Genomic DNA, 12,711 nt, shown 5'->3' on the forward strand with positions numbered 1-12,711 from the left:
AACTGGCTGCACCCCAGCAGGCAAGTGTAGAAACATCCCAGGTGTCTCTGGCTAAAAAGCTTGAAGCTGGAATTGTACCCAGCACAGCAGGTCCTAGCGGCACAAACTATCCCCCCTCAAAATAAGAGGGCAGGATCAGCTGTACGACAAATGCACACCAAAATCCCCCCCCCCAAGTAAATAAATAAAAGCTCAGGCACATCCACTCTCTGCGTCAACTTACAAAGTCCCTTAAGACATTCAAGTGAAGACCCCCCCCCAAAAGCACAAGAGCCAACAGTCTCCGAGAATAATTGACAGGAGGAGGGAGAAAAGGGAGCACATTCTTTCAAGTTAAATTCCTCTCACCTTTAACTACATTTAAAGCTGCGTGAGAATTCATGGATTAAATAGCAAGGAATCACCAGCTCTTTGTGGCCCACCCTGAGTCCCTCAGGGGTGGCGGGGCGGGCTGGAAATTAAAACCAATAAATATTAAGATTTTTCTTCAGGGGCAAATTTTGCCCAAACGGGATACGCAAGGCCTGCCTGGCACCCTGGCAAGCTCGCCCTCGAAGCGGCATCCGAGTTGCAGAACACTGGAATGCGGTGGCCCCGCCAGGCTCAAGGGCCGGACCTCCTGGCCAAGGAGAAGTAGCGGCGGCGGCAGCAGCTGTTTCGCACTCGTGCCCAGCCTCCCGCTCCGCTGCGGCGCTGGCGACGCCATCACCCCCACAGGTTGGGCGGCTCCTCGGCCACCCGGCTTTTGAACAAGGTGATTTCGTCTAAGTGCATCATGGGGACGTCCCGGATGACCTCCGTCAAGTCCTCGTGCAGGAGAGGGAAAACCACAACGTTCAAGGCGGGCCGGCTGGCCTGAAAGCTAAACCAGACACAGAAGAGGTTAGGGGGTCAGGGCGGAAGGAAAGGGAGCCGGGGCGGGCATCAAGTGTCCACAGAACGGGAGAACAGCCACATTACGTGACATGGGGCCCCCAACGCTCCCCAAAGCCACCCCCCATCTCCCTTCCTTGGTCAGAAAGGAATCGCTTTCACTTGCTTTCCAGAAGAGCGTTGGCAGCCCTGTTTAGCCCTGTTTAGGGAAGTTTTTAAACTGTGATATTTTAAATGTATTTTAATGTTTGGTGGAAGCCGCCCAGAGTGGCTGGGGAGACCCAGCCAGATGGGCGGGGTACAAATAATAAATAATAAATTATTATTATTATTATTATTATTATTATTATTATTATTATTATTCATGCTAAGAAATCACCCCCTGGGTATTTATTTCGCAGTTTCTCCGTCAAGCCCAGAAAATCATGCTTCTGATTAAACCTGCCTAGGATTTGGAATTCCGATCTGAGACAGGCATGGTGGAAATGGAAGCCGGGGGGGGGGGGTGTCCCTGAGTGAGAGCGCTGGCAGTGCCCACCCTGGAACCCTTTGACAAAACCACCCCCGAGGGAATGGGACCCTCAACATATAAGAAGCGCTTCCTGGCGGGAAATTTATGGCTTGTGAGGCGGTAAAAGAAAATTTGATAAAGGTGTTTTGCAAATGGTATTTAACACCAACCAAAATACCGGTATGTAAAATGTATTTTTAAAAAAATAAAAATAAAATAAAAATTATGTTGGAGGTGCAGCCAAGTAGAGGGGGCGCTTCTGCATATGTGGTGGACATGTGATAAAATTAAAGGTATATGAAGAGCTAAAGAAAATGTTCGGACAAAATTTTGCTATGAAAACAGAAGCTTTTCCACTGGGAATATTGGATATAGATGATGATGATGATGATGATGATGATGATGATGATAATAATAATAATAATAATAATAATAATAATAATAATTATAATAATAATAATAATAATAATAATTTGTACCCCGCCCATCTGTCTGGGTCTCCCCAGCCACTCTGGGGGGATTCTATCAAATATAAAAATACATTTAAAATATCACAGATTAAAAACTTCCCTAAACAGGGCTGCCTTCAGGTATTTTCTGAATGTCAGGTAGTTGTTTATTCCCTTGACCTCTGATGGGAGGGCGTTCCACAGGGCGGGCGCAACCACCAAGAAGGCCCTCTGCTTGGTATATAATGATATAACGAGGGAAAATAAGAAAATACTTCTTTACGCCGCAGTGGCTGCGAGAATATTAATTGCCAAAAATGGGGGGGGGGGAATAATTTTGTTGTTCAGTCGTTCAGTCATGTCCGACTCTTCATGACCCCATGGACCAGAGCACGCCAGGCACCCCTATCCTCCACTGCCTCCCGCAGTTTGGCCAAACTCATGCCAGGGGGGAAATAATACCGACAAAAAAAGAATGGCAAGATAAATTATTTGACTATATAGAATTGGCTAGAATGACAGGTGCGATTAGGGGCCGGACCAGATCTAGAGGGCCACAGGTTCCCCAACCTCCTCCTAGAACCTGTGAAATAAGAAGCGGCCTCCCTCCCTCGGAGGAGCCCTCCCTGTGGCTTCATTGCAAGAGCCGCGGCTCCAAGTGGGGCTGCAGACGGACCCATACACAGAGAACGCATCCGCTCCTAAAGCATAGAAAGCCAGGGCTCAACCTCTCAGCCGTTGCCTCTTTGCTTGGATCCTGGCCTCGGCTTGTGGCTCCCCCACCCCCGGACACTTCATTCACTGCCCCCCAACTCTGGCTCGCTTCCACAACTCTTAATACCTCCTGTCCTTGATTTTCTGCCACGCCGCTAATTTTGCTGCATTGGGAAAAAAAGGAAAAAAAGTAGACCACCATAAATCTCCCCTCCCCTGGACTTTGGAAGTGGAATTAATGCACGGAGAGAAAGGACTGCGCCAGCAGGGCTGTAATTGCAGAGAAAAGGGCTGCTGCAGCTAAGCCCCCCCATACACAATGTTTACCAAAAGGGGTGGAGGGAGAAATCATTTAAAGCTGGCTTAGGCAGAAAGCCCTGTATGATGATAGCCACATAGGGAGGCAATAGGACACACAGCAGGAGGGTGGAGATAAGGCATGCTGGGAAACCGGGGAGGGAGGGAGGGAGGGAGCGCACGCACGCACGCACAGAGCAAGTTAAAATATTTGGCATTGATTGCCGGAGGGGAGAAGTGCGGGTCACGTCTGTCTCTGCGCGGGAAGGGAAGAAAGTGGGGACAAGCAGAGCCTTCAGCTGAGGCCACAGAATCAATTGAGGGGGCCCAGCACCCTTTCGCCCTTGCCCAGGGTTCGCTCCTTGAACTCCGCACTTTGGAAACCCCAGGAGAGCTGGCTGCACGTTCCTTCTCCCTCCCAAAATCAATCCTGGGGACGTGTGCGGCTCTGCAAAAGGGTGGCTCTCGGGGAACGCGGCAGAAAGGGGAAACTGCCTGCTCAGAACAGAGGCGCGTTCGGAGGAGCTGCTCACGCAGGGACACGGCGGACAGCCTCCTCCTCTGAGAGCAGGTCACTCCGCTGCAACAGGGGCCATCAAAAGCTCGGGTTGCGGGGGAAGACGACGTTTTCCACCCCCAGTTTGCGGACAACTGGGAGACACGGCTGCCCCTTGGCTCAAAAAAGGTGAGCCCCCAGAGGTGTGGAGGTGGACATTTGACCACAGGGCCGCAAGTGCAGGATGTCCACACCTGGCATACCTGGAAATATTCCTGCCCATACTGGTACTCGCCCTGTTATGTGGGGAGCTGTCCTTGCCCACCCCATAGCCACCAATGGGAGGGTCACAGGCAGTTCTGCTCAATGGTCTCCAAAAAAGGTACGCTCGCCACTCTTTAAATTCCATGCCCACCTTAACCCAAGGCAAGGAGGTGGTTTATTTCTACTCTGCCGCGGCGCCTGGCAGGGTGCGGAATGAGGACTCTCTCAAATCCGACTCGGTGACTGCAAGGACAGAACCCAGCTGTGCCGTTACTCGGGATTAATGCACACAGAATAACAATGGCCAAAAGATACCATAAACTTGCTCGGAAATACAGAGCTGACAGGAGCCCGGAAACGCCAGCTCCCAAGGCCTGCTCCTTCGTTCATAGCATGCTTTCAAGGAGTCGCTTCCGTTTCATTTTCACCTCTGTTCTTTTACTTACATGCACAATTGCTCTCAAAGCAGCTCACGGGAAGAGTAAAGGACAAAAATCAATATACAGACAGAAGAAAAACAGAGACTTAGAATCACAGAGTTGTACCGTTGGAAGGGATCCCCAAGGGCCATCTAGTCCAACCCCCTGCAATGCAGGAATCACAACAAAAGAATCCTTGACAGATGGCCACAAGCACTGATAAATATGCCAGATTCATTAAACATATTCAACAAACTCATGTTTATGAATATCAGGGGGAAGGTTCTTTGTACCAAAATGTCTGCTGCTTACAGACATGTAGCATGGCAGAGACAAAACTTCTAGCCCAGCCTTCTCCCTTAATACAGTAGTTTTCTATACGCAGTGACTATTTGTCTTTATTGGGTAAAGAGGAGAACACGATCATATCACCTTCAACAAGTACAAGGCCTAAAACTGAAGGAATGTCCTAATCCACAAAAGTATCCAGCTTCTGTTGGCACCCGTCTTGTCTCAAGAGACAACGGAGAGGTGAAGTCAAACAGCTGTGTTTGCAGCAGCCACAAAGTGGCCTCCCTGGGGCACAAGCCTGGGCCGTGTGTCTGGAGGTCCTGGGCTGCCCAGCCAAAAAGAGCCCCCCTCTCGGCCTCGCCAATGGGGTGCAAAGGAAAGCACAGCCATTTGTTTAGCACCAGAGGGAGGCATGCAATGTGCCATTCAACCGCCTTAGGGACTCCACTCCAGATTTGTGTAGGGCTTACTCCTTAGCCTTTGCTTCTCCCAAATAATTAATAATAATAATAATAATAATAATAATAATAATAATAATAATATATTTCTACCCTGCCCATCTGGCTGGATTTCCCCAGCCACTCTGGGCGGCTTCCAACAAAAGATTAAAAATACATTAAAACATCAGTCATTAAAAACTTTCCTAAACAGGGCTGCCTTCAGATGTCTTCTAAATGCCATATCGTTGTTTATTTCTTTGGCATCTGATGGGAGGGCGTTCCACAGGATGTCCTGCAAGGCAGTGGAAGTTTAGGATCAGAGTTTTCTTTCTCCCAGTTGGTCTACCTTCCCACACGGATGAGGACTATCTTATCAGATAGGGAGTATTTTCCAAACCTTACTGTACGCTTGTGAAACGTGGACCACTTATAAACGCCATCTCCAACTCCTCGAAAGATCCCACCAACGGTGCCTCTGAAAATTTTTACATACCACTTGGGAAGACATGGGAACTAATGCCAGTGTACTGGAAGAAGCAAAGATCACCAGTGTCGAAGCAATGATTCTTCAACATAGAATCCTAGAGTTGGAAGAGACCCCAAGGGCCATCCAGTCCAACCCCCTGCCAAGCAGGAAACACCATCAAAGCATTCCTGACAGATGGCTGTCAAGCCTCTGCTTAAAGACCTCCAAATCAGTGAAATCATCTTCGTTGGACTGGTCCTGTTGTGCAGATGCCTGACTATTGTCTTCCAAAGCAACTACTCTATTCCAAACTTAAAAATGGAAAGCGTAATTCTGGTGGTCAACAAAAGAGGTTTAAAGACTGTCTAAAGGCAAATCTTTAAAAATGTAGTATAAACACCAACAATTGGAAAACACTGGCCTGCGAGCGCTCCAGTTGGAGAACAGCCTCTACCAAAGGTGTCATGGGCTTTGAAGACACTCAAACTCAGGAGAAAAGGGAGAAACGTGCTAAGAGGAAGGCACACTTGGCAAACCCTCACCGGGATCAACTCCCGCCTGGAAACCAATGCCCCCCACAGTGGAAGGACGTGTGGATCCAGAACTGGCCTCCACAGTCACTTATGGACTCACTGTCAAGACCGTGTTCATGGAAGACAATCTTACTCGGCTACAAGAGATCGCCAAAGAGAGAGAAGGTTTTCCAAACCTACCTGGAGATGCTGGGGATCAAGCAGGTCCTGGGCACAAGAGCCACTCTCCCCTCCTGTGGTTTCCAGCAACTGGTACTCAGAAGCATTGCTGCCTCCAGCCGTGGAGGCAAAGCCAAGCCATCATAGCAGGTAGCCTCATCCACCACAAATTTGTCTAATCTGCCTTATAAATATATATCTAGAACTAAACATATAGGAACAGATTTCCATACCCAAATCAAATGCAATAGATTAATATCACAAGAGTTCCAAGCGACACAAGTGGGTTCAGATTCTCCCGAACCTTATTACTCCAGGATACCCTCCTTTCTGGCCCCCAGAGTCAACTAAAAGCTCATGCAATCAAACTGACCAATTTCCCTAGCCAGGTGACAAGCACCGGTTAAAATCCTTTCCAAGGATTCTCTCTATCAAGTGATTTATCGACAAACAGCAGAAAGAACAGACACCACTAAAAGATACAAGGACAAACGTAAACGTGCACATTGCCCAAACCAACAAGATCAGCCCAGCTGGTCAAGAAACTGAAGTGGATCTTCCAAGCACGACAACCACGCTTAGCTCATCCCTGTGCTGCTTCTGGGTAACAGGGGGCAGAGAAATGGGAGCCAGCCCCGGGTGCAGAGATGACCAGATACGACACGTGTTTGGCACACAGGTGCCAAGCCTCCAGCATGGGGAGCTGCCACCTGGGCACACCTGAAAGCCCACAGCTGCAGGCCGGCCTCTGTGGATGCAAAAGTGCATTGTTCTCTCTCTTTCTTTCTTTCGTTCTTTCTTTCCTTCTTTCTCTCTCCTCCCACAACTCCCATCCGACAGTGAGCTAGGCTGCCGAGGTGAATTCTTACATTCAGAAAGCTTTGCGGTCTCAGAATAGATGGCATTGGACGTGCGCCAAGAATGATACCCAAGAAGCCACTTCCTAAAAAAGGAAAACGGGAGCGGGCAGCTGGGGGTGGCAAGGATCAAAGGGAAGCAGCCAGAGCAGCCTTATCCAATCTCAAGGCCGGGCGCTGCCACAAGCTCAAACAGACTGAGAAGTTGTTTTCCAACATCTTCCGCAAATTAAGAAGTTATTTCAATAATTGGCCAATTAAGCTTAATTTCTACTTGGGAAACACATTACGACGACGGTTGATGCCTCTTGTTCTGCCTTCCCCCTCCTGCATACAGAGTGGTGAACGTTAACAAAAACAGGGTGCCGCGGCAAAGCTCCCGGGCGCAGAGGAATGGGCTGCCCTGACCCAGGCTTCAGAAAGAGAGGGGGAGAGAGGAACCATCAAATGCCCACTGTGTCCTGCAACTAGCACCATCCAAAATATCACCCCCAGAGCGTATGGCAGAGGGTGGGAGCTTTGGGCTGCCCACAGAGAAGCTAACAGGAGGAAGGTGGGGATTTGGAAGTGCCCTTAGCATGTTTTTGAGGACAGCACATACAGGTGAAACTCGAAAAATTAGAGTCCATTTATGTAAGCAATTGTTTTCATTAGCTACTGGAGTTTAATATGTGAGATAAGACTCATGACATGCAAAGCGAGATATATGTCAAGCCTTTGCTTGTTATAATTGTGATGATTATGGCGTGCAGCTGATGAAAACCCCGAAGTTGAAATTGTGAATTTGGGGTTCTCATCAGCTACGCCATAATCATCACAATTATAACAAATAAAGGCTTGACATATCTCGCTTTGCATGTCATGAGTCTATCTCATATATTAGTTTCACCTTTTAAGCTGAATTAGTGAAAGAAATGAACCTTTCCACGATATTCTAATTTTTTGGAGTTTCACCTGTATACAGTGCTCTGAGAACCGCAGCAAGTTTCGGTCTCTCGTTCCTGTTGGGGGTTTGTCAAAGGCATCTGCATCACTTTCGCAACACGCTCCATGCAACGGTTGTGGAGAAAAGCTTGCTAACCGGTGGACGCCATGTGCAAAGGGCTCAGAAACACCCGCGAGCAGACTGAGAGGCCTGGCAAGGCTGCAGGCTTAAGTAAGCATCCCAGATTGCACCCCCCCCCAAACTTCTGAATTACCAAGACGGACTCCCCTCTGCCGATCTTAACATCCAAGGAGGTCTGCAGGGAAGGAGGCGGTTGTCTTCAAGGGCAGCCCCACACAGAGCGCGCTGCAATAATCCAGTCTGGAAGTCTGGGGCGAACCATAGCCAAGTCATCTCTGCCCCAAAGCGGCCACAGCTGGAGAACCAGCGGCACCTGGAAACTGTTGGATCCAGGAGTATCACCGCCCCCTGGCATGATACAAACCGAGTGAAACCCCAGCCAGAACTGTTACCTTCCCACCTCCTGGACTCGATAACCTGGAGCACGTAACACCTCTGTCTCTGTCTGGTGTAGTGGTTAAGAGCGGTAGACTCGTAATCTGGGGAACCAGGTTCGCATCTCCGCTCCTCCACATGCAGCTGCTGGGTGACCTTGGGCTAGTCAAACTTCTTTGAAGTCTCTCAGCCCCACTCACCTCACAGAGTGTTTGTTGAGGGGGAGGAAGGGAAAGGAGAATGTTAGCCACTTTGAGACTTCTTTGGGTAGTGATAAAACAGGATATTAAATCCAAACTCCTCCTCTTCTTTTCAGTTTCCATCTGCTGGCCCATGTCCAGCCCATCACTGCCTCCAAGCATCTGTTCATCACCTCAGCCGCCTCTCCGGATTCAGATGGAACACAGAGACAGACAGACAGAGCTGGGTGTCATCTTCATATGGGTGACCCCTAACTCCAAATCTCCTGGTGACGGCTTCATGTAGATGTTAAATAGCGTGGGGAGCAAGAAGGAATTCTGTGGGACACCACGGAAAAGCTCCCATGGCATCCAGAAGTGGCTTCCCATATCTACTGGAAGAGAACAGCCCTGATGGTGGGGGGGAGGACCACAGAAGCACAAACCCCAAACCCCTTGAGCTGCTCCAAGAGGACGCCATAGTCAATGGAATCAAAAGCCGCTGAAAGGTCAAGAAGAACGGGCAGGGCCGCTCTCTAACTATCTCACTTCCGACAAATGCCATCAAGCAGGGCAACTAAGGCAGTTTCATTGCCTTAAGCCAGACTGCTGCAATGGATCCAGACATTGTCTCTTCAAAGCATACCTGAAGCCGGACTGCCCCGTCCTCTCAAGCTGTTTGATGCTCTGGGTCCAGGGAGGTCCTGTTAAGGTGGGGGCGCAGCAACACCTCCTTCAAGGCGCATGACACGCATTTAAAAACAAATACTGCACTTCTTCACGCAGCTTGTCTGGGCCCTCAGATCACATCAACCAAAACCAATCCGGTACAAACGGCAGAGGTCGCCCTCTGAAACACTTCCAGTTGTCCGCCACAGTCTTGGTCAAAAGTATTTGCAAAAACCCGAAATGCAGCTTCAATGCATGGATTGCAGAATCTGGGTTTCTGTGCACCAGTGTGAAATTGGAGGGTTTTCCTTAAAAAAGCTACCCGACTGCCCTTCTTGCAAGAGATGCACACGGCTTTCCCCCTGCAACTTTGCAGTTTATCCTCAAAGCCACCCCACTGGGTAGGCCAGGCTCCATGCACACAAGACTGGCCCCCAATGAGCTGCTGCGCACCACGGCCAAACTGGGGTTGGAATGCAGATCGTGGCAACCCTCTGCCACAACACTGCACATGAATATGCACAGAGCAAGGGGGTGCTATACCTTCTGGAGAAGCCTTCCAGTCAAGGGAGCTGCAGCCGCCACTCACTTCCGCAGTCCTTTAAACTGGAGCAGTGGATGAGGGATGGAACCAGGGGGGGCTCTTTAACCGCCCCCCCTCACCCTCTCCAGCAAATGCTTTGCCCTGCTAGAGGCAGGCACCTTGCGTTCCTCCAGAGATGACGACAAGGGCCACACACGAAAGCAGGAGGAATACAGGAGCTCTAGACCAGGCATAGGCAAACTCGGCCCTCCAGCTGTATTGGGACTACAATTCCCATCATCCCTAACCACCGGTCCTGTTAGCTAGGGATGATGGGAGTTGTAGTCCCAAAACAGCTGGAGGGCCGAGTTTGCCTATGCCTGCTTTAGACACACACCTGAATAGATAAGCCCTCGGTGGTGAAGTGGTTTGAGTGCCAGCCTAGGACCTGTTACAGGTAGGTAGCCGTGTTGGTCTGCCATAGTCAAAACAAAATAAAATACATGTTTTCCACACCTGTCAGCTGATCACCCATTCCCACCACCCTTCTGAGTAATACCCCTTCCCACTCCCTCACTATATTTAAGGGTCTGGTGATTTCCGTTTCAGTGTATCTGAAGAAGTGTGCATGCACACGAAAGCTCATACCAAGAACAAACTTAGTTGGTCGCCTAGGACCTGGGAGAGACCAGGGTTCAAATCCCCACTTGGCCATGAGGGGTGGCCTTGGGCCAGTCACTGCCTCTCTCAGCCTAACGTACCTCACAGGGTTGTTGTGGGGACTGAATGAGGAGGGGGAGAACCGTGCATACTTTGTGTTTTTTTTCTTGTAAAATGTTTCGATTTCAATTTACGTAAAACACAAGAGGACAGTTATAACAACAAATGAAAACTAAAATATGAAATTTGCTCTGCTCCTGTTTTTATTATGCATTTGTTTATTTATTTTTAAATCTTGTATTTTCATGATCTACGGATGAAGGGCGGTTTACAAATTTAATACATAATAAGATGATGATAATAATACCGGTAATAACAACCCGGAAATAGGCACACAGAATGAGCGCCGTCACACGTGGGTCAAAATAACAAAGTCCAAGTGAAGGATGTTCGCGCTATCCGATTGTCAGGCGTCGTTCCAGACCTGCCAGGCTTGTGGCGAGGCGTATCATGGGCATGACTGTTCCGTAGTGCGTGTAATAAAGGAATGCCAAATGGTATAAAAAGTGTCTGGAGGCTCCAGGCCTTGTCGAAATCTCAAATTATGCACAGTTCTCCCCACCCCACCCCCCATTGCGGCTGTATTCTGGAGTGAGCGGTGAACCCCTTACACCACCCTGGAGCAATTTGGAGATAAGCGGCGGGGTAAAAATAAAAAAAATAAATAAATGAGCCAAGCGAATTAAATAAGGCAGATGAATCCTCTGCAAGGCCCTTCGACTGCCTAACAACCTGCGCTGTGTGTGTGTGTGTGTGTGTAGCCCCCTACCCACAACTGAAAGTGGAAGGTAGCAAGTACCGGCCCCCCACCCCACCCCCAGCAGCCGCATTTCAACAAGTGCCCGTCCGCGCTCTCGAGTAACGCAAGCCAAGGAGGAGGCGCCCCCCCCCCGCAACCCCATCCCCCCCCCCGGCCTTTATTATTAATTCAAAGTGACAGGCTCACTCGAGGGTTCCAAGAGAGCAGGAAGCCAAACAGACAATGAAAGCTGGAACGAGATCTTAAATGATTCACTACGCCAGCGATACATTAAGCCTTCCGCAATCGGAGGCGGGGACCCAGCCAGCAGACATGCTTAGGCTACCAAAGAGGGATTTGGCAGCCGCAGGCCCCACGGCAAGCAAGCAAGCAGCAACCCAGGAGGAGGAGGAGGAGGAGGAGGAGGAGGGCAGGAGCCTTCTCAAGGTCAGGGAGGCAGGCAAGGGAAAGGGGGGCACAGCAGAGAAATAAGTTTTAAATGTTTACACTGGAAGAACCCAAGATGCGGCTGCCTTACAAAAACCTATCGTCCACCTAGTGCAGCCCTGCCTAAACTTCTGGGGCTTCAGGCAGAGTGTCTCTCCCGGCCCTACCTGGTCGGGGATTGAACCCGGGTCCTCCCGCCTGCAAGGCAGATGCTCTGCTCTCAGGCCCCACGGAGCTGCAGCCGCAAGCCTGGCGGACCAGGATCCTTTCCCTGCTCCCTGGGTGAGAACAGAACAGCCGGCTGCGCTGGGAAGGCTGCGCTGCGCCCCAGAATCCTCTTGGCCCTGGGAATCAGGTGAGTCCAGAGTCCTTGCGCCGATGATGCAAGATGTGCCACAGTTTCTCTCCGCCTGGGAAGCTGGTTGTTGGGGGGGGCCACCGAGGCTGATGCTGCACCCCCAAACTGCCGGCCTCCCCATCCTCCTTTCATCTCCCCACCACCGCCCTTAAAAACACACACACAATACTTGTTTCACCGAACACAAGGCACGCGTGTTCCAAAAAGAACCGGCGCAAGGCCTGCCACTGGATAGAAAAGGGATTGGAAACCTGCCTCCCTCTGGACACTGCTGGACCCCAACTCTCATCGGCACCAGCCAAAGTGGACAGGGAGCAGGGGTGATGGGAGGAGGAGTCCGACAACATCCCTAAGACCACAGGCACAGTGTCAGGTTTCAGCCGTGGGACTCACACCAAGCCCCGCCAGGCTTCGTCCAGGGCTGAGGAGCTGGGATCCTGCAGCAAGGCTCAGGAGGGGCTTCCCACCAGGGTGGATTTGATTTAAATCAAACTGATTTAAATCACTAGTCAGTAAGGCTCAGGGCTGATTTAAATTTAAAAAAAATCCGATTTAAATCAAAAAAATCCAATTTAAATCAAAAAAATCTGATTTAAATTAAAAAAAATCTGATTTAAATCAGATTTTTTAAAATTTAAATCGGATTTTTTTAAATTTAAATCGGCCCTGAGCCTTACTGACTAGTGTTTTAAATCGTGGTTTAAATCGAGATTTAAATCAGTTTGATTTAAATCAAATCCACCCTTCTTCCCACACTGAGGGCGAGCCCCTGACAATGAGGCTGGGCAGGTCCCCAAGCCTGAGGGAGGACTGGCACTGTAAATGCCAGGTAGAAATGCAGTCCATCTCGAGAAGTGCTCTCCAGG

General features: G+C 49.7%; 1 protein-coding gene across 1 annotated transcript in view; it reads right to left on the reverse strand.

Annotated features, from left to right (window-relative positions):
- Positions 1–658: 658 nt before the first annotated feature.
- The window catches only part of FBXL18 (F-box and leucine rich repeat protein 18), a 29,781-nt gene continuing 17,728 nt past the window's right edge, over positions 659–12,711 (reverse strand). Inside the window, exon 4 of the mRNA XM_033167088.1 lies at positions 659–862. Coding sequence (XP_033022979.1) covers positions 706–862 — 157 coding nt within the window. The 3' untranslated portion in view covers positions 659–705. The remainder of the gene's footprint in view (positions 863–12,711) is intronic.

Source organism: Lacerta agilis, chromosome 13 (assembly GCF_009819535.1).
Source record: "Lacerta agilis isolate rLacAgi1 chromosome 13, rLacAgi1.pri, whole genome shotgun sequence".
In the NCBI taxonomy this organism is placed as follows: Eukaryota; Metazoa; Chordata; class Lepidosauria; order Squamata; family Lacertidae; genus Lacerta; species Lacerta agilis.